Source organism: Pelodiscus sinensis, chromosome 22, assembly GCF_049634645.1.
Source record: "Pelodiscus sinensis isolate JC-2024 chromosome 22, ASM4963464v1, whole genome shotgun sequence".
NCBI lineage: Eukaryota > Metazoa > Chordata > Testudines > Trionychidae > Pelodiscus > Pelodiscus sinensis.
Genome location: NC_134732.1, coordinates 2,045,655 through 2,068,608, shown reverse-complemented (window position 1 = coordinate 2,068,608; position 22,954 = coordinate 2,045,655). Strand labels below are relative to the sequence as shown.

The window sequence follows — 22,954 nt, the reverse complement described above, 5'->3', positions numbered from 1 at the left end:
AGGGGGCCCGGGAGGGGAGCCGGGGACCCAGGGGAGCTGGGGAAGGAGCCGGGGGCCGGGGGGGGAGCCGGGGGCCCAGGGGGCCGGGGGGGGAGCCGGGGGCCCGGGAGGGGAGCTGGGGAAGGAGCCGGGGGCCCAGGGGAGCTGGGGGGGGGAGCCGGGGGCCCAGGGGGCCGGGAGGGGAGCCGGGGACCCAGGGGAGCTGGGGAAGGAGCCGGGGGCCCGGGGGCCCAGGGGCCCGGGAGGGGAGCCGGGGGCTGTGCAGCGGTGTTGGCCTCCCTGGCGGGGCTGAGCAGTGTTGGTTTCAGTTCCTGGAAAGCGCGGGGGCAGGTCGTGCATGTGGCTCCTCCCTCACCTCCGATAATGCCTTCTGCGGGAGCCTGCCTGAAGGGTCTGACTGTGACGGGGGGTGACAACTACAGCCCAAGGGGAGCCCCCCACGGCGGGTCTGTCCCTGACTGGACAGGCTGTCCCATGAAAGGCAGCTGATTTACTCTCACCTGACGCCGTGTGTGGCCTCAAAGTGGAGCAGCCCAGCAGGTTCAACAGCCTCCCTGCAGACTGACAGTGCAGTCGGCTGTGACCGTACGCGCCCCCTCGGGCCACCAGCGCATCCTAGAACCACAAAGGATCAGGGCTGGGGGAGACCTCAGGAGCCATCGCGTCCACCCCCGCCCAAAGCAGGACCGACCCAACTCAACCAACCCGGCCCGGGCTGTCTCAGGCGGAGGCTGAAACCTCGAGGGATGGAGATTCCCCCCCTCCCCAGGGAACCCAGCCCAGCGCTTCCCACCCGCCTAGGGAAAGAGTTTTTCCTAATCTCCAACCTAGGCCCCCCCCCCCGCAACTTGAGCCCATTGCTCCTTGTTCTGCCCCCCCCCCGAGAACAGCCTCTCGCCACCCTGTCTGGAACCCCCCTCGTGTAGTTGCAGGCTGCTCTCAACCCCCCCCCCCCCCCCACTCTTCTCTTCTGCAGACTGAACAGACCCAAACCCCTCAGCCTCTCCGCGGAGGTCATGTGCTTTGGCCCCGAATCACTTTCGTTTCCCTCCGCTGGCCCCTCTCCGATGCGGCCACCCCCTCCCTGAAACGGGGCCCAGGCTGGACCCCCCGCTCCAGCTGTGGCCTCCCCAGAGCTGCATAAAGGGGAATCATCAGGCCCCGAGATCTGCTGGCAACGCCCCTCCCAACGCCCCAGTGAGTGCTCAGCCTGCTTGGCTCCAGGGGCTCCCTGCTGCCTCCTCTCCAGCTTCCCACCCACGGTCGCCCCCAGGCCCTTCTCTGCCCAGCTCAGAGCTGCTCCCGTCCCTACGCTGCAGCGGGGCCCGGGGATTCATTCAATCCACAAGCAAGGGGCGACCCACGTGCTCCCGGAGCAGGCGCCAGACTGCCCCAGCCTGTGTCCGCTCCAGCCTCAGCTGGCCCCCGGCTCTCCTGACAACCAGCACCTGGGAAGGGAGACTTGGTTCCTGGCAGCAGCCCCACCCTTGGGCCCCTTTCCTGCCCCTCTTCCTTCCTAGCGCTCAGAACCCCGACGCGGGCTCCGAGAGCAACCTGCCGTGAGCCCCTGCCAGAGGCAGCGGGGAGCAGTGTCCTCACGGCGGGATGCTGGGAGCAGCCGGGTCTTGGAGGGGCGGAGAAGTCCCTGCTGGGCGGGGCCGTTTCTCCAGCCGCTCCGCTCACTCCTCTTCCCCCCGAGACGAGCGTAAATTCCCATCTTTAATCCAGGCTGCAAGACGGGCGCCCGTGCTCCTTGGCCGGGCACCTCCGGGAAAGCAGCCGGCAGGGCTCAGGCCATCGCCACTGCCGGGAGCCTCGCGTCAGAGCGAAACCAGACTCAACGGCTTCCTGCCGGAGGTGTGAACGCTACGCAGGAGTGAGAAACCACAGCCCTGGCTGTATGAATCGTCCCAGCACTGAACGGGCTGTGATTGCTCTTGAGACGGCTCTGCCAGCGCCCACCACGGCAGCTCCGCCGGGCAGCACCTGGCACGGCCCACGCACGAGCAAGACAGGAAACCTCTGCTCTCGGCACAGCCAGAAGGGTGACATTTGCCCCGCCCCCTAACTTTGCTCCTCTGCCCCATATATTCCTGAGGGGGCAAAGGGGCGCGACTAGCTGGTCCCCAAGCAGGGGCTGGCAAACCCCAACTTCCCAGCCCGGCAAAGCTCCCTGGCCAGAGCCGAGCCTGCCCGCCCCCTAACCTGCAGGCACAACGCTCGGCATGTAGCACCGTGTATTTTCAAGGCACCAGTGAGAGCTCGCAACAGCCCTGCGAGGTAGGGGAGTCCGTCAGCCCGTTCTAAGGGGAAGCCGAGTACCGCCCCATGCACCGGTCCCAGCAAGAACCAGTCAGAGGTGAGCCTGGTCCTGAGCGTTCTTGGCTCCCAGCCCCCGCCCTGCTCAGTTGCCCACCAGCGATGACTGGCCCAGCTAGCCCTTTTCCGCTGCTGCAGACAGCACAAGCACCCAGCTCCGAGGAGCCTCCGCTCGACCCAGCCCCGTCTTCTCACGCCCGGAACCAGCTCTCCAGGTCGGAGTAGATGTGCCCCTGGGCCAGCTGGGGGTATCTGGTGCAGATGGTGCAGAACCGCTCCCTCCAGTCCGTGTAGAGTTTCACCCCGTACTTCTTCCTCCACTCGAAGAAGGCCCTGTAGCGGCTGGAGTTCATGGTCTTCAGGAAGCTGGCCAGCTCCTTCACGGAGCCGAAGTCCTTGACGTGGATGAAGGAGTCGGCAGGGATGAATTTCTCGTAGTTGGCGCGGGGCGGCCCTAGCACCACCGGCACTGTGCCGGCCAGCAGCGCGTTCCTCCACAGCTTCTCCGTGATGTAGTCCTGGTGGACGGAGTTCTCGAAGGCCAGGTAGAACTTGTACCGGGAGGTGGTGGGCAGCAGGCAGTCTGGGCACAGCGGCTTCTGGTTTGCTTTCCCGTACACATCCACGTGGAGGTGTCTGGCCAGCTCTTGGTAGACTTGGGCTCTTTTCTGAGCCCGGTGGTAGTTGCTGATGACCCAAGACACCAGGCCGGTTTTGCTTGGGATGTCCACGCTGGCGGATGGCCGGGGCACAAGCTCTCCGTATGGCATGAAGATGTCCGAGTCGCGTCTGTAGGTCATCACCCAGTTGAAGGTTCGGTTCCAGCTGGCCAGGGCCTTAGTGTTGGAAGGGGACTCCAGAGTAACCCAGACCCAGTTTTGTCCAGGAGGCCTCTGCTCTGCTGGGAGTCTTACAGTGCCCGTCTGCAGCTCCCGGTGATGGAACACCACCACATCTGCCTGGCTGAAGAGCTTGCGGTCCCCCGTCAGCTGGCAGCCCGGGATCCTGTAGCGATCTGCGCACACGTCCACGCTCTGGTTCAGGGTGTCCTGGAAGGGCCAGTGCCAGACCAAGACTGTCAGGGGTGTCTCAGGCCTCAGGACTCTGCCGGGGACCACGGATTGGTAGCCAAGGAAATTCATGTGCCAGAGGACGCCTGCGAATATCGTTGCACTGGCGAAGGCCTTCAGCATCGGCCAGAAGCAAATCCGCATCTTCAGCAGCAGCTGACATCGCACCTGCCTTGCCAAGCTGCTGGCTGGGCCGAAGGGCTGGCAGGATTTCGGCTTCATGAACGGCGCGGAGTCCAGCCCCTGGAACAGAGAAGACGGACGGTGAAAAGCAGCCTCCGGAGCGTAGCAACGCACCTTCCGGGAGCAGCGTCCGAGCGGGCAGGCGGGTGGGGAGGAAGGCCGGGGGGGGGGGGGGGGGGGGCAGGGGGTTAGCAGATGAGAGGGAGGCAGAGGGCCGTGCTGTTTGTGGCCCGTGCTCGCTTAGCTGTGGGGCGGGGGTTACAGGACTCCTGCTGCCCCTCGCCCTGGCCCAGTGCTGCCCAGAGGGGATGCCTTGCCGGAAGGCTTGGGGATTAAATGTCAGCTGGGGATGAGAATTTGGTGCCGCTGAGACTGGCCTTGGGGGGAGCCTGGCAATGCCTGGGGCGGGGGGGCTGTTTTTAGCAGGCGGGAGAGAGCCTGAGCCCCGGGTGAGCTGCAGCGTAGGCAGAGGTGCTCTGGGTTGGTTCTGCTGCTGGGCGCAGGTCCGCGAAGGGGATGTGGTTGCATGCTGGAGAGTTTTGTTTGCTGATGGTGGTTATAACTGTGATTCCTCTGAGGGGTTTGCAGAGCTAGGCCCTCGGCTGATTTTCTGGCTGCAGAGCTCAGAGCCTGGCAGCAGCCTGGCGGGCGAGCCCCCAACAGCAGGACGCGCACAGACACCGATGGGCCCCGTTCCATCGTCTCCACGCAGGCCAGACCAAAGGCCCACCCAGCCCAGGGTCCGGTCTGCCGCAGCGGCCAGGGCCAGCTGCCCTCGGGGGATGGAACGGGGAATCCGCACGTGGCCCCTCCCGGTCACCCGTTCCCAGCCTGGGACACGCAGAGGCCGGGGACACCCCCCTGCCCGTTGGTCTGACCCAGGATTGCTGAGCTTTGGTTCAGGTTATTTCACCTCGTCTCTGGTTCATTCCTAGCCCCTGCACTGGCCGGGCTGCGGTGGCCGGCGATACGGGTTGAACCTCTCTCATCCGGCACCATCGGGACCAGACCGGTTCCAAACACGAGCGTTTTCCGGACCATGGAGGTCAGTATTTTCTAGCCGCATTACTCGCGCTTCCACTGCTCACTGTGCTTTGAGAGGCCGGGGGGGGGGGGGGGGGGGGGATTAGAGCTACGGAACAGTACAGGGCCCTGAGAGGCAGGGCTGGGGCTCTAACAGACTTTACGGGACTGCGGAGAACTTGGCCACCCCCTTGAAAAGTGGCCGTCTGGCTCGCTGAAATCGATCTGCATGACGGCTGTTTCTGGATGAGAGAGGTTCTGGCTACACCACTCGCTGCCTGTCCCCGGGAAGCGCTGTCTAGCGGGAAGCACTGTACAAAGGGGAGGTGGTGTCGTGCCTGTACTACACAGGGGAAATGGAGGCACGGAGAGGGGGAGCAGGCTGGCTACAGCTACGCAGAGTCCGCGGGAGAGCTGGGAACAGAACCGGGGTCTCCTGCTGCCTGTGGGGCCTTGCCAGAGAACGCACGTCCCTGCACAAGGAAACACTTTCCAGGCAGTAGGTCCACGAGGTCAGCGTGGCAGGCGCTGCCGGGGGTCCAGCAAGGCCCAGCATGGAGTGAAGCTGCCTGGGCAGCCGTCAGTCGTCCCGGCGTGTGCGCAGGACCACACAGTCGTTCCCTACCCACTGTTCTTTCCACAAGAGCCCCGCCTCCTCCCGGGTGCCAGACGGGGCCGAGTGGTCAGCGAACAGCGTGTCTGTCAGACCCTGCGCTGTGCCCGGAGCCGAACTGTGTAAGGCCAAGGAGGGGCGGGTGGTGGCTAAGGGAGCTGGCTGCTGCCCCAGGGGACTCCTGGGTGCCGGGCTCGTCACCAGAAGCAACACTTGGTGTGGCACCAAGCCCCCTGCCGAACAAGGGCCCTCCGAATCCGAACCCCTTTGGCCTTTCATCTCTGTCTTCCGAGCAAGGCTGGAACGGGGAATTAGCTAAGGGCCGGGCCACGTGTCGCACGAGGAGAAAACAACTCGGTGCTCGTCCACGACGTGCCCGCTGTCCTGGGCACTGGGCCGGGGACTTGAGGCGAAACAGCGTTTGATCGTGTAATTAAGACTGTATCAAAATACACAGGCCCGGGGGGAGGGGGAGACGAAGGTTGAACAGCCAAGCTTACTTCAGGCATTTACTAACTTTAGAGGACTTGACTGTGCAACCTTAGCACCAGCCTGGTGCTGCCGGGGGCTGGGGGAGGCGTCTACAGCCACGGGCGAAATGCAGGGAAAGTGTCAGGGGAACCCGGAGACGTGTCAGGCTGCGGTGCCCCACACCTGACATCAATACAAGTCACTGCCGTCGGTACACATAGTGCCAAGTGCTAGCAGGCCCGACGGGGGCATTTTCAATGGTGTAATTGCGAATCCCCCGAGGCTAGAGCTACACGGAGCCTGTGTCCTGGGAGAGCCGCCAGGCCGGGCGGTGGCCGTTCCGTGCCGGTGTCCGTGTGCCACATAACTTACTCTCTTTCCTTTCCACCCCCATGCAGTTCAACTGACTCAATTTGTGTGTCTAGACAAGCCCGTAGAATTGAGACTCTGACCACTAAGTGCCTCTTTGCTCGGTTTAGCTTTACCGAGTCCCCTCGGGGCGCCTGTCCCCCGTCCTGCATTGTACCACGTCGGTATTCCACAAAACCCACAAACTCCAGGAAAAGAGCAACAAAGGCAGCAGAAGCTGGACTAGAACTGAGGCAGCGGCCGTTAGGACCTGAGCGGGTTTCTGCATTAGGCGCACACGCTTAGGTTGAAATGTCCCCTGGCTTCGTTAATCTCCCCCCCGCCAGGGCCGTGCCGATGTTTCACATTTTGCACATGTGAAGGGTGGATCCCCCCACCCCAGATCTCTGAAAACTCAGCGCCCAAAGGACGGGCCAGCTCTTGAACCCAGCTCAGCCCGCAGCGTGCCTCCCGGGGCAGCGTGCCATGGCGCTCACAGCGCGCAGCGCAGAGCCCCTGGGAGAATCCGCCTTCTGGGGGCACGTTTTGCAATAGCCCAAAGGCGACTGGGAAGCCAAATTTCATTCAGTGTCAATGGAACCGGCTCCCGAGTCACTTGATTTTGTTTGTTCCTTTTATTGCCTCCCTGATCTGTGTATTTATTACAGAGAAACCCTTTAGTCCGTGGCATGGTCTTTCCCTTGGCCCGGCAGAAAGGCTGCTTGTGCATTTCACCACAGCCCCCCCATCTCTAGACAATCTAGCACCAGGGATTTAGTTGCAGAAAACCTGAGGAGCCTGAAGCGATGGGAAATCTCTGGCCGCCTGGAGCCCCCTTTGCGGGAGGAGTGACTGGTAGAGGAGGACTCCAGGCCCAGCCGACGGCCCATCTGGCGCGGGATTGCGGTACCTTGTCAGTAACAAGCCCTGGCAGCCCCAGCCCCAGTGTGCTGGCTCGCGCCGGGGGCTCGTTTTACCCCCACCCCTGCCCCACTACTTACCCAGGCGGAGCAGGGCTGGGAGCCTGGCCGGGTGACAGGTTGCTCCAGCGAGATGCCAGTTGTGCGGGGGGGCTGTGAAAGCAGGAAGGGAGCCGAGCTGCGGTGTGCACGCTCACTCCTGCCTGACCTCACCGCGGCTCCCTGCCTAGCCAGTTACCGTCCTCCGCGCTCCCTCCCCAGCCAGGTGCTGGCTCCAATTTCTGCTTGCGCAGGGGGCGGCGAAGGCCGCGGAGGGACGCTTCTGTGCTGCCGTGCAACGAAGCCGTTTCACCTCCTGCCGATCTGCGAGGCTTGGGGGGTTTCTCTTGCCATTAACAGGCCGCAGTGGGGCAGCCGGCCGAGTCTGGAGCTCTCAAAGCACCTCAGAGGCACCAAAATACACCCAGCCTCCTGAGCGTGCGAGGGCACCACCATCAGAGGAAGTGGCTTTGCCCATGCACGCTCCTGCTGCTGTCTATTTTTGGTAGCCTCTGCGGTGCCAGTGCAGTTTCATTGGCTCGTGCGGGTGGGGGTTTGACAGCGGGTGCCCAGCGGCGCTGCCCCAGCGAGCGTTAGTCACTGGCGGTGCTGCCTCGCTGGGAGGAATCACAGCCCGGCCCGGCCACGGCAGGGGCTGCCCGCCTGCTGCCACGTTCCCCGCGGCGCCGCGCACGCCGAGCCCAGGCCGTGCCGTGGGGCTTACCTGCCGTGAGCATCAGAAGCACCGAGGGGTGCTGGAGGGGCTGCGTCCTGCGCGCCTGGTGCTGGGGAAGGCCTGCGGGCAGCTGGGAGCAGGCTGTGGTCATTCTCCACTTCTGCTTTTCTGGGCTTTCACCATCTCCTGTTTCCCCCCAGCCTTTCCTGCAGCTTGCATGGCGCTCGGCGGCCCCGGCCCTCCCCGCCAGCCCGTAGTCTCGGCCGGGCGCCAGCCCCCAGAAGCCGGGCGGGGAGCCGCACGAGATGGGCACTCTCCTTGGGCTCTGCAGCCTGGTAAGGGCTAACCCCCTCCCCCCCGCTAACCCCCTCCCCCGCGCCCTCCCTGCTCAGTAACAAACCTGGTGGTTATTCTTTTCTCCCAGTCTGTCCCGGGCCGGGTGGGGACGCCCTGTGCCCCGGACACATCCCCAGCCCTGACGCCAGGCGGGCCGGGGGCTTCCATGCCCCCAAAGCTGATTTCCTCCCCAGCGTTTGAGTTACATGGATGCTCACAGCGCCTGCCCCCCCCCCCCCCCTTACACATACTCCACTTCCTTGGGCTCAGAGCCCTGCTAGGCGGCTGCCAGGCTGGCTCGCTCATCAAAATACAAGTGTGGGGGAGGATGGGTTGGGGGAAAACCCTTCGGGGTCATCTTCCTACTGCCTAAGGCAGCAGAAATTGACACACCCTCTTGTCTCTTCCTTGCTTTGCCTCCGTCGCCTCTTCCAGCCGCAGGCGGGTCTGTGGCAGGGCTGGGGGCAAACCGGAATCCTGCTTGGCAGGGCAGAGATCCCTGCTTCGGGGGGATCTGGGGGGGTGTGCCAGGGCTGCGCTCTGCCCTCACCCTGTGCAGTCTCCAGAGGGTGGCACCCCAGGTGCCGGGAAGCAGTACCCTTGTCCCCAGATGTTTGAGTCTGAGCTCAGCTCCCCCTGCTCTCTGCGGGGCTGTGGGGTGATTCAATCCTAAATGCTGGTACCCAGCACTTCACATCTGTAGGGCTCCAAGCACTTTCTGATTGAGAGTGTGTCCTTATCCCCATTACCCAGATGGGGAAACTGAGGCCCGGAGAAAGGAAGTGACTTGCCCGAGGTCACCCCGCAGACCTATGGCAGAGCTGATAATTGACTCCAGTGCTCTGTCCACTAGGCCACACTGCCTCTCAAGCAGATCCAGTGCTGCCCCTCTGTATGGCAGTGTGGGGGATTGCTTGAAAGACGGGGGCTTGCTTAGGACTGGTCTGCTGAGTCCAAGGCCAGAAAGGACACGTGGGGACATCTAGTCTGACCTCTTGCATGACGCAGGCCAGAGAGCTGCTGCAAATCGTTGCTAGAGCAGAGGGTTAGAACAACAGCGGCTTTGTCCCCCAAACAGGATGGAGAAAGCCCCTGCAACCCATGGAACATTGGCCAGCGGGCGTGGAGCAGTGTGACTGCCAGCCGCAGCCGCCTTTCACCCTTGGGTGGACGCTGGGTTTTCTTGCTTTGCTTTTGGGGCTTGGGTTGGCTCTGGTTTGGGGTTTTTTTAGGGAACTGTCAACCATGATCTCAAATTTCAATTATCCCAGAGGAGTTTTCAAAATAACCTTTAGAAATCACACGCACACACATACATAAAACACATGCATGCACATACCGCACACACGCACACAACACACACCACACGTACGTGCACACACAACACACACAAACAACACACGTGCACGTGTGCGCACACAACACACACATTTTGTTTCCACTTTAAACAGCCGTTTGTTTTGAAAACCAACCACCCCGAAGTCGGCATGGGAAGGAGCTGTGAATGAGACAAGGCAGAAACGACCCAGGAAAGGTGCTTTTGTGCCCAGGGTTGGGTTGCAATATGGCGATGGGATACGCCGGGTGCAGCGCCTCCCCCGGGCCATGGCTGTTTTCCTCTCTAATCTCTCTGCGCGTCCCAGTGACGCTCGCCAGCCTGGGCAGGTGGTCGGTGATGTATCTGCCACTACAGCCTAGAGCCTGGAGTTACCGTCCGTCGATTCAATGGCACAATTTGGTTCATTTAAGGTTTTTACTGAATTTGATTCTATGCTCTTTCACACAGCGCCACGCCCCCACCCGCGCGGTGCGCTCTGTCCTGCCGCTGTCTTTTGTGCCCTGGTACGACTGTATCCCTCTGTCCACATTCCACCTCGTTTCTGTGATGCCTGTTCCATCCATAGCCTCCTTTCACACCAGGCGAGACGGTGAACTAGCGTTATTTCGATTTCTCGGGTTCGTATTAAGCACTGAAAATTGCCACTTTTTAGCTGCCTGCTATAAGCTCCTGTGATTGGGCGGGACTGGTTTTTTCATTTGTCTGTTTCTCATCAGCTCTTACCTGCATTTTATCGCTTTCATCCTCCCCTCCTCACCAGGATACAGAGAAGCTCTGGCAATAGACCTTCCCCTAAGGCTGTCTCTGCCTAGTCCAGGGGTTCCCAACCTTTTTTGGTCCCCGTACTCCCTTGGCTTTTAGTGAACCTTCCCGTACCCCCTAGTCAATAGGAAAGGAAATCAATTCCAGACTCTGGAATCCACAACCTTTTTCACTAACTCTGCTACTTTTGGAATATTTCAGTTAGAATAATCTAGTTATTTACCAACTATTCCCCGTATCCCCTGGACGAGCCTCTCGTGCCCCTGGGGGTTCGCGTAGCCCAGGTTGGGAACCTTGCTCTAGTCCATGGCAGCTTTCCCCAGCCCTCCGTTCCAAAACTGCTCTACGCCCCTTTGTTTGAAGTGCCAGCACCCTGCTTCCCTTCTGGAAGGGGGAGCCCAGCCTGTGGGGGCGCCTGCCCCACGCGGGCCGGAAGGGGGTAAAGCAGGCTGGAGGGAGCCTGTGCGGAGCGCTCGGCCGGAGGGGAGCTTTTAGGGGTTGCTGGAGAGTATTGGGCAGGGCCTGGGTCCCCCCTTGCACTGTGTCTGGCCGCCATTGGTGGGTGGCTGGGCCCTGGCCCCAGCGGCAGGTGCCAGACTTCGGCCGGCCGATACCCCCGGCAGGGGGCGAGAGACCAGAGCGGCGGGCGCTGCTGGAGGGCAGTGTCCAGAAGGGGCCACACGGGGCCGGAGCAGGAGTGTGGACGGGGCGCCGGTCGCCCAAAGGAGGTGCCCTGCTGATGGCAGGTCTAATGCCCTGGTGCTACGGGCGGGAGCGAGCCATGGTGAGTCCTGCCCCATGACACTCCCCGGTTCCTAACCCCTCCACCCTGCCCCACTGGTCTCCCCAGGCACTGAGACCCAGCGGTTCCGCCTGTCTGCCCGGCCCTGCACACGGAACTGGAAGCATCTCAGGGATCAGGGGTTCGGTCTCTTTCCTAGCAGCCTCTCCCCGGCCATCCCTGGGGCAAGGGTACCCACGTGGACCACGACCGCTGGGTCCTCCCCAGCACTGCCACAGGCCTGTCTAGATCAGCGGGTTTCAAACAACGGGGCGCGACCCACGCTGGGGGGTGGAATGTCGGGCGCTGGGCCCCCTGGCTGCAGGGGGATCAGGTGAGCAGGGGGGCAGCCCCCTGCCTGTCCTGCACCGCAGGCTGTGCTGGGCCCCAGAGGCGGCCGGCAGCAGGCCCGGCTCCTAGGTGGGTGTGGGGAGCACACAGGCCTCCGTGCACTGCCCCTGCCCTGCGCACCAGCTCCGCCCTCCCACTGGCTGGGAACCTGCTGCTGGGCACAGCATGGGCTGCGGGGCCAGGCGAGGCAGGAAGCTGCCTTAGCCCCCCCCAGATCCCCGCTGCACTGGGTAAGCCCCTCCGGCCCCAGCCCAAAGCCGGAGCCCCCTCCTGCAGCCCAGAGTTCCTAGCCCCGCCCGCAGTCACATTCCGGTGGGTTGCAGCGTCAACGATTTTCTTCAACTGGGTCATGAGAAGAAAAGTTTGAAAACTGCTGATTTAGCTGCCTCGAGAGAGCCACATCCCTCGCCCAGCAAGCAGGTCCCCATGGGGTCCTCCCGGCCACCGCAAACCCCGCCGTGTGTCGGATCGAATCCCCCGGACTGACACCACCGCTTCCTAACGACTGGACCCTGCCCCCGAGAGGTCCCCCAACATCCTCTGGACGGAGGGTCCCGACTGGGGGATCTTTTCCCTCTGCTGCCGTTGGCTGTTCTTCCCTGAGCCTTTCACCCTCCTCAGCAGCACCAGGGCTGTCTGACCGGGGTGGGACCGTTCTACTGTGTCCTAGAAAGTCTCACCCACGCACCTCCCAGCCTCCCTTAGCTCCTCCACTCCACCCTGGTCTCCAGGGCCCCTACACGGTCCCTGAGGGCCAGGAGCTCCTTGCCCCATGGGGCAGATGATCAGACATGCTACATTGGGTGCACTAAACTGGCCAGTCCCCACTCTGCTGCTGGGCTTCTGCCTCCTCCCTGTGCTCTGAGAGCTTGTCGTGTCTCGGTGGCTGTTCGTCTGAATGAGGTGGCTTTGGGGTTAAAGAAGTTTAAAGAAAATGAAACGTGAAGTGCATCTCGCCCCTCAGATGGCTCCGAAGTGCCCTGTGCGCCCGCCCGCTGTCCCTCCCTTCGGCTGGAGAGCCCCACACGGCCTTGGGGACCCTCCCTGGGTTGCCTTCCTCCCCCTGCTTTAGAAACAACCTCCCGCCACGAGGTGGGCTGCTCCCAGCTTTGGAATTCATCCCGGCCATGCCCAGGCTGGGGCCCGGACTCTTCCTGCCGCCTGAGCTCCCCAGCCCATCTCACTCGCCGCCGGGGGGGGATTCCGCAGCAATCCGTGTCCACCCCTGCCTGGCCCCCGTGGCCTGGCCCAGCGTCCCCACCCAGGCCCGACAGGCCTGTGCAGATGCAGACGGGGGGGGGGGGGGGCCCTGACTCAGTGTGGTGCACGGTGCCCACGCCTGTGTCCTGTCGCAGTCTGACTGCAAACAGGATGCCAGGCTCATCTGAGACCCCAGTGACTCATCCCGAAACTGCCGCTCACTCACACTGGCACCAGCAGCGTCTCGGCTCCCGCCAGCCGCAGCCCGCAGCTGCCCTGAGAGACGGGAAGAAGAGCAGGTGTGGGCCCTGGGTAGGGGCAGGGTCTCTGCCCCCCAGTCAGCCCCCCGCAAGTCCCAGCTGCCCCATTCTGCTAGGGGCTGGCCAAACACCCACTAGGAGGCAGCCCCTGCTCCAAAGAGCTCCCAGTCTCCACAAAGGGTGAGAGGGAAACTGAGGCACGGCGCATGGACGTGATCTCCCCGAGGTCACCCCACAGAGGCAGAACTAGGCCCCCAGCTCACCAGAGCTCTGGCCCACGCTGCCTCGCAGAGGCTAGTGGCCACATGGGCACGGCCAGCTGGTGGGAATGGCAAGACTCTGGTTGCTGGGGGGGGGGCAGTGGCTTTGATCCTGCACACTGGACCCCCTCCCCCAAAGCAGTCCCCAGGCCTGTGCTCTCTCCACCTCGGGTCTGCTCAGGCCCCGGGGGTCTGGGCTGAAATCTCCTCTACAGAGACGACCGACTGGAGGATTCCCCAGGCCCTGCAGGTCAGATTCCCCGAGGCTGCTGCCCCCACGGCCTTGCCCTTCCTAGAGGCCCAGGGATGGGGCGGCCAAGCAGGCCCACGTCTTGCCCTGGTTAATGCAGACTCTGAGAACGGGGGAGGGCCCAGGGTGCGTGGGAGTCCAGTACTGAGGGGTGCCCCATGCCTGGCGCTAACCTTCCCGCCCCTTCAGGAGAGGCCCCGGGGCTTGTGCGCAAACCAGCCGGCCTCTGCTCTGGCCCCGAGCGGGCGGCTGCCGGGTCAGGGGGCTGGCGCAGGGCCGCAGCGCCACGTGAGCCCCCGGCTCCCTCCCCCACACAAAGGGATTTTCTTCAAGGCTCCACGTCCCCCCATCCTCTCCTCCAGCCCTCTGGGCCGCGGGGTCCCCAGGCAAAGTGGCAGGAGGAGCCAGCCCCGGCACCTGCTTGGCCTCAGCTCGCTGTGAGTGTCTCACGGCTGCTGGGAATAGGAAGTGCCATGTGGTTCGGGCAACGCCCCTGGCACCCTCTGAGGCCGGCTACAGCGCTGGGTTGGGTGTTTTTTCCTACCCCAATGTGTGTCCTGTTTCCTGTTATCTGTGCACAGCGCCCCTTCCCCCCACTGATGTGTAACCAGATACCACGTGTCTTGCAACCCAAATTCCGCCTCGCTGGGGCGTAATCATCCTGCACCGATCTCCTGAGAACGCTCGCTTAGCCCACGCCCCCGAGAAAGGGAAGGAGCCCCCAGGAAAGCCCCAGGGCAGAACAAACACCAGCTGCCTAGAGCCCCCGTCAGCGGGCTGCCTGCAATGGGCTTCAACACCACTCCTCCTGCCCCAAAGGCCCAGTCACCCATGCCCCTGGCTCCAGAGGAGAATCTCCATTGGCAGCGGTGGTACGGGGTCTATGACACACAGTTAGGGGGGTTAGTCCACCCGGTAGTCAGCATTGGAATGTGGCATGGATGTGCACTTGGAGCAAAGCCACCTTCCTTCCATGGCACTTTTCATACGTGAGGCCAGATATTCCACTCCCCTGGGCGCCTGCTGGGCAGGTCTCATGCGGCTCCGGCCCCCAGCCCAGGGGGAGCTCAAGCCCATTTCCTCAACCCTTTTCTGAGGCAGTGGGCTCCAGCCCACGTCGGTTTATGCAGACGTAGAATCCTAGAATCACAGACGCTAGAACTGGGAGGGGCCTCGAGAGTCAGCGAGTCCAGTCCCCGGCCCCCACGGCAGGACCCAGCACCTAAGCCCCCCTTGCTGCAATGTAAGCCCATTGCGTCTTGTCCCGTCCTCAGAGGCCAAGGAGAACAATTGCCCCCCCTCCTCCCTGTGACGCCCTTTTAGATACCTGAAAACCGCCATCGGGTCCCCTCTCAGGCGTCTCCTTTCCAAACTAAAGACGCCCAATTCCTTCCGCCGTGCCTCCTAGTGCGTGTTTAACCAAAGTCTCTCAGGTGCAGGACTCCTCATCGCATTCGCTGGAACAGACTAACACGGCTCCCCTGGAGACGCATCCCTTTCCGACAGGTACGTGAGCGCTGGGGATCACCAGGGCACGTCACTGACATCAGGGTGGGGTGCTCGGAAGGTGCAACGAGTGCACTCAGGCGGCCCGGGAGCCTAGGCAGTCACCTAGGGCGCCACTGGCCTGGGCGCCCTGTGATTACTTCACGGCTACTGATGGCCATGCAGGCAGGGGCACCGATCGCGCCTTCTGCCTGGGGTGCCAGCGGCTACAGACACTCTCGGGCCACTCCTGAGTGCACCGGGCTGTTTGGAAAGCTACCAGGCAGGACATTTTATCCCCACCGGGGGATCACCCTTGGCACCAGAAGGATACAGCTATGATCTTGGGGGGCCCAGCCTCCTTCCCCCATGGCTCACAGGTCTCTCCAGCAGCACCAGGCAAGGACTGAGCTACCCCCTGACTTGGTGAGGAGAGAGTTGGGTGCTTCTGGTTGTCTGAAGGAATGCAGGCATCGCACACTCACCATACTGAATCGCAGTGAGAAAAGTATCCCGAAGTTATAGCTGCCTGTTGTGTCCTGCATAACATCTGTGAGGCAAATGGGGAAAAGTTTCCACCAGGATGGAGAGTGGGAGTCTGCTGAGTTTGAACAGCCAGATACCAGGGCTACTAGAAGAGCTCAGAACAGAGCTGTAAGGCTCAGGGAGACTTGAAAAGACCATATCAGCAGCGAGCCAGAGTAGTGTGTGTTGTGGTAGTGTACTTTGCTGGCCCTGCTGTTCTGTGGCCTGCTCGGAATCATGTGGTGACTACTGCCCACGTAGGCCTATAACATTCTCAGTGCACCTGGTCATTTTGTTTGTGACTCATCCCGTGAGCTGGGTGACGCTGTTCATTAACGGGTAATTGGTTGCTTTCAGAACTGCTAAGCACTCGGCAGCATAAGTTGTGAACAGAGATAAATTAGGCTCCAAATAACAGAATTTTATTCTGTAACAAAACCAGCGCAAAACCCCCGCAATTTTAAAACAAATCCTTAAACATTGAATACAGTTGAATAAGTCAATAAAGCAGAACTTATGCTGGGAAAAGAGCATTTTGGATCCACACGGCTGGTGCGTAGGAAGCTGTGACTGTCTTTAGCGTCCGGGGCTGGCGTGTTAGGGGTTCTGGAGCCATGTGGAACATTAAGGGAGGTCCCAGGATAGAGTTCTCAGTGGGCAGCAGAGACAGGCAAACGTAGGAGTGCTGAATCTGCAAGTCCACTGGTGTCTGCAGTATTTCCAGAAGCCCCATCGTGTCTGGTCCATTTCCTTCTCGTTTCCTGCTGCAGTCCTGGCTCTCTCTCCTCCCCAGGCTGTCTGCGTGTTCATCCTCCAGGCCCCGTGCGGATGCTCCGAAGCAGCATTAGCTTGCAGGATCTCACTGAACGTGTCATCAAATCTGCCCCTTTTTCCTCCTCACGTGGCTCAGGGGTTCCACGGATGTGGAGGGGGGAGACCCTGCAGGGCACCGTGACAGCTGCTGCAGGTAAAACACACAGCGCTTTGCCGTCTGTTCATCCGGAGAGTAAAACTTATGCTGCAGCCCTTACGCCCCTTGCTTCCCTAAAGTGCTAGGCCTTCCATTCTCACTTCTGCTTGGGAGTCGCAGCCCGAGCTGTGATGGGCCTGCCCTGCCCAGGGTGGAGGGGAGGTGGAATTGAAAACTGGTCCCATTCCCACCAGCCGATCCCGAGGGTAGCAGAGGCAGAGGGAACACAGCTGCTGGAGCCCAGAAGCACCCCAGGCCTGTGTGACGGCGCGTTGGGGGTTCCCCGTCTCCTGCACCCCGAAATGGCACAAACAGACTGCACCAGCCAGTGGAATTGAGGGTGGTTTATTGCTCCTCCAGCACAGCGCAGTACAGATGGAATCTGGTTACAGGAACTGGGGCTAAGAGGCCTCAGTGCCCCCCCTTGAGATGGGGAGTCCCAGCCCCCTCCCCAGCTCCTTATACCCTGCCTTCCAGCCAGGAACTAACTAACCCTCTTCCAGCCCTGCCCCCCAGCCAGGGCAGCATTCCACCTCCCTTTGTTCCTCTCCATGGGGGGTGTCTGGCCACTGGTTCAACAAGTTTGGCCTTACCTCTGCCTAGTGAGGCTTTCCCTGCTGGGTCTTGCTACAGACAGCAGGGGTCACCACAGCCCAGCAAGTACCCCCACTACGTCACAGCCTGTATCCCGTTCACCTGTGCATTGCGTCCGTGTCTGCCGAAGTCACTGCTGTGTGGCATGGGAAAGCATCTTACTGCAGAGGAGAAAACAAAGCAGCCCTCCCTTGAGACCTACGGCAGGGATTGCAGAGCAGGAATGGAGGAACGTCCCTCTGCTGTGCCCGCCCGCCCTGAGAGCACCTCCACCTCTTTGGGGGTACAGCTGCCGCGTTAGCACACGTGAACGACTGAAAAGCCAAAAGCTGAGGCCTGCTATTGCAGGGGGCCGTCCCTGTAACTGAAAACTTTTCTGCACACCTGCCTCCGATTCCTTCTGCCCGGGGCTCCCCGCGCTCGACCGGCTGCACTGTGGGGGAGTCAGAAACTGCTCTGGGCTGGCTGTGCAGCTGGGTCCCCCTTTCATCTGTCCCCGTAGTCCTGTTCCTCCTCCTCTCTGTGCACAGCGGGCCTGTGGCGTGTGCTCCCTGGAGGTATCCCCGGCGGTGCGGGCAGGGGCGTCTCGGCTGGTGTGGCACACAGAGCCTTGTCCCAGCAGCAGGTCTGTCGCTCAGCTCCGGAGTGATGGGCGGCCTGCCTGGCCTGCCACTGCTCTTTGGCTTTCACGCAGCACTGCCGCTAGTCCTGCGCGTAGCCCTGCTGTCCCTGAGCATCTGCTCACTCAGGACCATGTTTCTGTAGCTTGTGTGGAGACCTGCCCCGCCCCTTCTCCCCACAGGCCTGTGAGGTCCCAGACCTCGGGTCTACTCCAGGCAGGAGCACGTCTGGACTGGGGAGCCAGGATGGTGGGGGGCAGTTACAGAGAGCTGCTAGGGGTGCTCGCCTAGCCAGGCCACCGGGAAAAGAAATTTCAAAAATTCATGAGGCTTTAAAAGGGCAGGGGAGCTTCGGGTCTATGTGACCCTTGGGCAGTGGAGTTCACAGCTGTGGCCAGGGCGGCCAGCACAGGGCATTGTGGGACAGCTGCTGGAGGACAGTTTAGGGTCAATATAAGTAACACAGTGTCCACACTCGCACGATGTGGATGGCCCCGTCCCTACACTGCTCAGGGGGCTGGTGGCACGCACGTTGGTGTAATGGCTGGAAGATGAACGTAAGTGGAGACATCTGCACGGCTAGGTCAGCGTAAGCTGCCTTGTCTTGCCCTAACTTGGCAGCGTAGGCCAAGCCTCTGAGTGTCACAGCCAAACACAGGGCGGCAGGGATTGCTGGGCCCGTGTGCCTGCGACTTATGCAAAACAATCCACTGTGGCTCGCACTCAGCTGTGACCCTGGGAGTCTTCCCAGACCCCAGGATGCTCAAAAGCATCTCACACAGCAGAGACATCCCCTCCCCCCGCCTTCCTCTTGCATTTCCTCCTCGGAGCACGGCCAGGTGAGACGAGCTGGGGCTGGAGTCCAGATCCCGCCACCCCCATCCCACTTGGCCCCACTTGGCGTTGGTGACGCCTGCTCCCCAGCGAGGGCCGTGCCAAGTCTGCGGGAGCCGCGTCGGCAGAAAGTCGCACGCAGCTGCCAGGCAATGCTCCTCGTGTGACTAGACCGACCCCCCCGGGGCGTCCGTCAGGCAGCCGGTGACACACTCGTCTCGCCGACGCGGTTCCTCGTCTGTCTGTACCGCGTGAGGCGCTCCTGCTGAAACGAAACCAGAATGAAATCGCCTCACTTGTGAGGAGCCTTGAAACGACCCCGCATCCTCACCCGGCTCTGCTCGCCTCCGCTGCCTTGTTCTCTGTCTCCAGTGCGGCGCAGGGAACGGAGCCGCCCCCACCCCCACCCCCACCCCCACCCGCTGCCTGCTCCTCCGCGGGCGCCACCAGCCCCCCGGGGAACGATCACTGGGCTGGGCAAATGCACAGCACCCCACGTAGGAAGGTGTGACGGGCGCGTGCCCTGCGCTGGCCCTTTAAGGGCCAAACCCCAGCCCTGAGGGAGGGCTGCGAGCAAAGCCCCCGCGGAGGCAGATCTGGCTAATGGCCCCGCTGGGGGCTGGGTGAAGAGGGACCCCTGGAGGGCTGACGAGCGGTAGGGACCTGACTGCCTGGGAAGCAGGAGGCTTCCTGGAGGTAGAGCAGGGCTGGGGAAGGCAGGCAGGGCTGGGGAGACTCTGGCCAAGCAAGCGCCCAGGCTGCAGGGCCTGAAGCTACTGGGGCTGCAAGGGGCAGCCATGGTGGGCAGGGGCAGCAGGTCCACCCCCTTGGCCAGTGCTGAGTGGCCGTTACAGATGGCGGTTTGCCCCTGAGGCAGGGGCTAGATGGAGACTGGCCGTGGGTCACTGAGGCACGGTGGGTCCAGGGGGGCGGGGGGAGAACAGGGCGCCCTGGGGAGGGGAGGACGCTGGAGGGCACGCAGGATAAACAGCCACCCCCAGAAGGGGGCTCAGACACTGGCGTGGGCGCTGCCAGGGGGCCGTGTCCTGAAGGGGGCGCTGTGGACAGAGACACAGGGGGAGACACCAGCTAGAGCAGGGTTCCCAGCCTGGGCTACGTGTACCCCCAGGGGTACGAGAGGCTCATCAAGAGGGTCTGGGGAATAGTTGGTAAATAACTAGATTCTCCTAACTGAAATATTCCAAAAGTAGTCGTGTGAGTGAAAACAGCTGTGGATTCCAGAGTCTGGAATTGATTTCCTTTCCTATTGACTGGGGGGTACGGGAAGGTTCACTAAAGCCAAGGGGGCACGGGGACCGATAAAGGTTGGGAACCCCTGAGCTAGAGGGCGGCGTCCAGCAAACCAAACCAGCCAATTCCCAGGATGGCCGGCTGAGGGCGCCATGGTGCTGAGCCAGCCCCATGATACACGTGGGAAGTGCTTTAAAGACTAACAAGCTGGTTTATTAGATGATGAGCTTTCGTGGGCCAGACCCACTTCCTCACATCAAATAGTGGAAGAAAATTGGCACGACCAATTGATGTGAGGAAGTGGGTCTGGCCCACGAAAGCTCATCACCTAATAAACCATCTCGTTAGCACTTTTTGCCCCAAAGCAGCCCTGCCAGTGTAGATGCTTTTTTGCGCAAATACTTTTAATGGAAACACTTTTCCGTTACAAGTATTTGCGCAAAATGATGCCAGTGTAGACGCAGCCAAGGGGTCTTGTGCAAGAACATCTCCACCGGCCATGTGCTTTTGCGCAAGAGCATCCGTGCCAGTGTGGACGCTCTGCGGAAGAACGGCTGTTCCTGAGCAAGAACCCGCCTGTGGAGACATAGCCCTTGTGTGCTCCAGGTGCAGGGGGCTGGAGTACCCCCACAGGCTCCCTAATACTGGGAGGGGAGCCCTGAGCCTTGGGGGGCAGATCCAAGCAAGCTGGGGGCTGCATCCAGCTCCCGGGCCTGAGGTTCCGCACCCCGTGGCTAGGTAATACCTACTCCTGCCTTGAGTGCATGGGCCTGGCCTAGCTGTCACCTCAGGGTTCCTTCCAGTCCTACGAGTCTCTGATTTTAGGGGGCTCTGTCTTCACGACCTGCCAGCGAGCCGGCCCCCATTCTCAGGCCTGACAAGTGGGCCCTGCCCTGGCCCAGGGTCTCACTCGGAGTGGTGCTCAGCTGCTCGGTCTGCGTCCCACGGGGTCGTGGTGGAGGAGGGGTGACTCCTGCTCTGGTTCCCTGCAGGGCAACACAGACTCTGGCCCGGGGCGCTCTCGCTCAGCCTGTGCCTGGGTAGCCCTTGGAGGGCTACTGGGGCTGTATCAGCGACCGGAACCTCCTGGATTCCTGGGGAGAGCGACTGTGTGAGCCCCACTGAGAGAGGCTGGGGCTCCTCACGGCGGCTCTTCCGCAGAGGGGTCCGGTCTGTGTCGGCAGCTGCTGCCCTCTACTAGCCGGTGGTTGAACTTCGCTTCATTTGTGTTCGCGGGTTCCCTGCTTTGCCTGGTGGCCTCCTGCCCCTTTCCACGGTGCAGTGAACACGGGGCTCTGGCGTCCGACCGGGAGGGGGGGCTTGCACAGCATTTAACAGCACCCCACGTCTCTAGGGCTTGAGAGAGGTGGGGGGGCCTTGTGGGTAGGGGCAGTGGCGTGGCTGCCAGGCGCCTGGGTTCCACTCTTGGCACTGGCTGTGGGGAAATTGGCTTCGCTGCCCTGGGACTCAGTTTCCCCCCTATAAGCTGTGGCTGGTGAGAGGCTGAAGGGCGCTGGATGAATTGTGCCACCTTGTGGCTGGTCTGCTATTACTGTGCTAGGGACTGGGCCACCTGGGGTCACTGTCTGTGTGGCCACCGCATGCCCCTGGCAGGGCTCTTCCTCTCGGTGGGGTTCGCTGCTTGCCTGTGTTGCCAGACTCGTGGGGATGGCAGCAGGGAGCGGTGCTGTGGGGGGGTGTAACTCAGCACTTAGGGTTGCCAGGTGCCCGGTTTTCGCCTGGACAGTCTGGTATTTGCGTCGTCTGTCTGGTAAAAACACCCAGAAAATATCGAACGTGTCACATGTCCGGTATTTTCTGTTTGTCTCGGACGGAAGGCCGGCGGGGACATTCTACCCCTGCCGTGTTGGGCGGGGGCGGGGGCGGGGGCAGCGGGGAGCGGGCGATTTAAAGGCGCAGTGACTTTTTTTTTCTCAACCAATTTTGCCGCCATGTTCGGGATTTTTTGTGAAAGTATCTGGCAACCCTACGTGCACTTAGTAGGGATCTTTTTAAGAGCCCCTGTGGGGCAGGCGGGGCGGCCCATGAGTATAGGCCGACGCGGCTGTCGCCTAGAGCGCCGCCTTCAACGGGGCACCCGGGGCGCCTGATGACGACGCCATTGACGGCCGCGCAGGCGGGGGCCTCGATCGCGCGTTCCGCCTGGGGCGCCAGCTGCCGCAGCCGGCCTCGGGCCGCCCCTGGGGGCAGGTAGGAGTGAGTTGAGTGTTACTGGCGCTGGGCGGGTGCAGCTTCTGGAGTTGGGTCCGACTCCATGAGCCGGCAGGCCGGGCAGATGCTTTTCTAAGCCTGTGGGAGCCGCGGAGCCAGGAGCCGCGCACGGGCAGCTGCCCTCACGCTGCAGCACTTTGCAGCAGGTGGCGATGTCGCTAACCCCGCCAGGGCTCAGGGCAGTGCTACTAGAGCTCGGAGAACCTGGGGGGGTCACTTCTGGGTTCGTCTCTGCCTTGCCTGCCCTTGGGACTGTAGCCAGCTGGTCTCGTTCGCTTTCTCCGTCAGCAGGACTGTTCTGCTCCTCCCTGTGAGGCAGTGGGGAGTTTGGGGGTTCGGAGGGGGTGTTGCGTCCGGGGGACACTCGGCCCAGCAGTTACTGGTTCAGTGTGATAAGGGGAGAGTTTGGGGGTTCGGAGGGGGTGTTGCGTCCGGGGGACACTCGGCCCAGCAGTTACTGGTTCAATGTGATAAGGGGGGAGTTTGGGGGTTCGGAGGGGGTGTTGCGTCCGGGGGACACTCGGCCCAGCAGTTACTGGTTCAATGTGATAAGGGGGGAGTTTGGGGGTTCGGAGGGGGTGTTGCGTCCGGGGGACACTCGGCCCAGCAGTTACTGGTTCAATGTGATAAGGGGGGAGTTTGGGGGTTCGGAGGGGGTGTTGCGTCCGGGGGACACTCGGCCCAGCAGTTACTGGTTCAATGTGATAAGGGGGGAGTTTGGGGTTTCGGAGGGGGTGTTGCGTCCGGGGGACACTCGGCCCAGCAGTTACTGGTTCAATGTGATAAGGGGGGAGTTTGGGGGTTCGGAGGGGGGTGTTGCGTCCGGGGGACACTCGGCCCAGCAGTTACTGGTTCAATGTGATAAGGGGGGAGTTTGTTGTTGCAGAGAACAGCCCAGAGTTGGAGCCGGGGGGTCTGGTGCCCTGGTGCCCCCGACCCTGCTTGGAGGACACGGCCGGCTCTGGCCAGGTGACAGACAAGGGGCTGCAGAGAGGGACCCGGGGACCAGCCCAGCTGAGCCCAGTGAGGGGGGATCATTGGACAGAGGAGAGGAGGTGGAGAAGAGGGGCCCAGGCGACCCTCTTACCCGGGGAGAAGACGCTGGCGGGGGAGGGGCTGTTGCTGGGGTATTGGAGGCTCTGCTGGGAGATTGGGGGTTGTTTTGGGGACTGAGGGCAGGGCAGGCAGGACTCAGCCGGCTGCAGGGGAGGCTGAGGTGGGGGCTGGGGGCCCAGGCCGACT

General features: G+C 62.1%; 1 protein-coding gene and 1 long non-coding RNA gene across 5 annotated transcripts; one reads left to right on the top strand and one right to left on the bottom strand.

The window, feature by feature from the left end:
* Nucleotides 1–1,042: 1,042 nt before the first annotated feature.
* Nucleotides 1,043–8,240, bottom strand: FUT7 (fucosyltransferase 7). Of its 4 annotated transcripts, none has more exons than XM_075905826.1 (3): nt 8,063–8,240; nt 7,029–7,100; nt 1,043–3,632 (listed from the first exon to the last, which is right to left on the bottom strand). In XM_075905826.1, the coding sequence occupies exon 3, from the start codon at nt 3,609–3,611 to the stop codon at nt 2,511–2,513; it is 1,101 nt and encodes a 366-aa protein (XP_075761941.1). In that variant the 5' UTR covers nt 3,612–3,632; nt 7,029–7,100; nt 8,063–8,240; the 3' UTR covers nt 1,043–2,510. The 4 variants fall into 4 exon arrangements, with proteins under 4 accessions (XP_075761941.1, XP_075761940.1, XP_075761942.1 ...); XM_075905825.1 differs by lacking the exon at nt 8,063–8,240 and adding an exon at nt 7,711–7,841; XM_075905827.1 differs by lacking the exon at nt 7,029–7,100.
* LOC112545894 (uncharacterized) lies at nt 7,870–16,368 on the top strand. Its single transcript, XR_003089476.2, has 3 exons — nt 7,870–7,997; nt 9,450–14,707; nt 16,005–16,368. It is a non-coding gene; the product is annotated as an uncharacterized LOC112545894 (long non-coding RNA).
* Nucleotides 16,369–22,954: the final 6,586 nt, after the last annotated feature.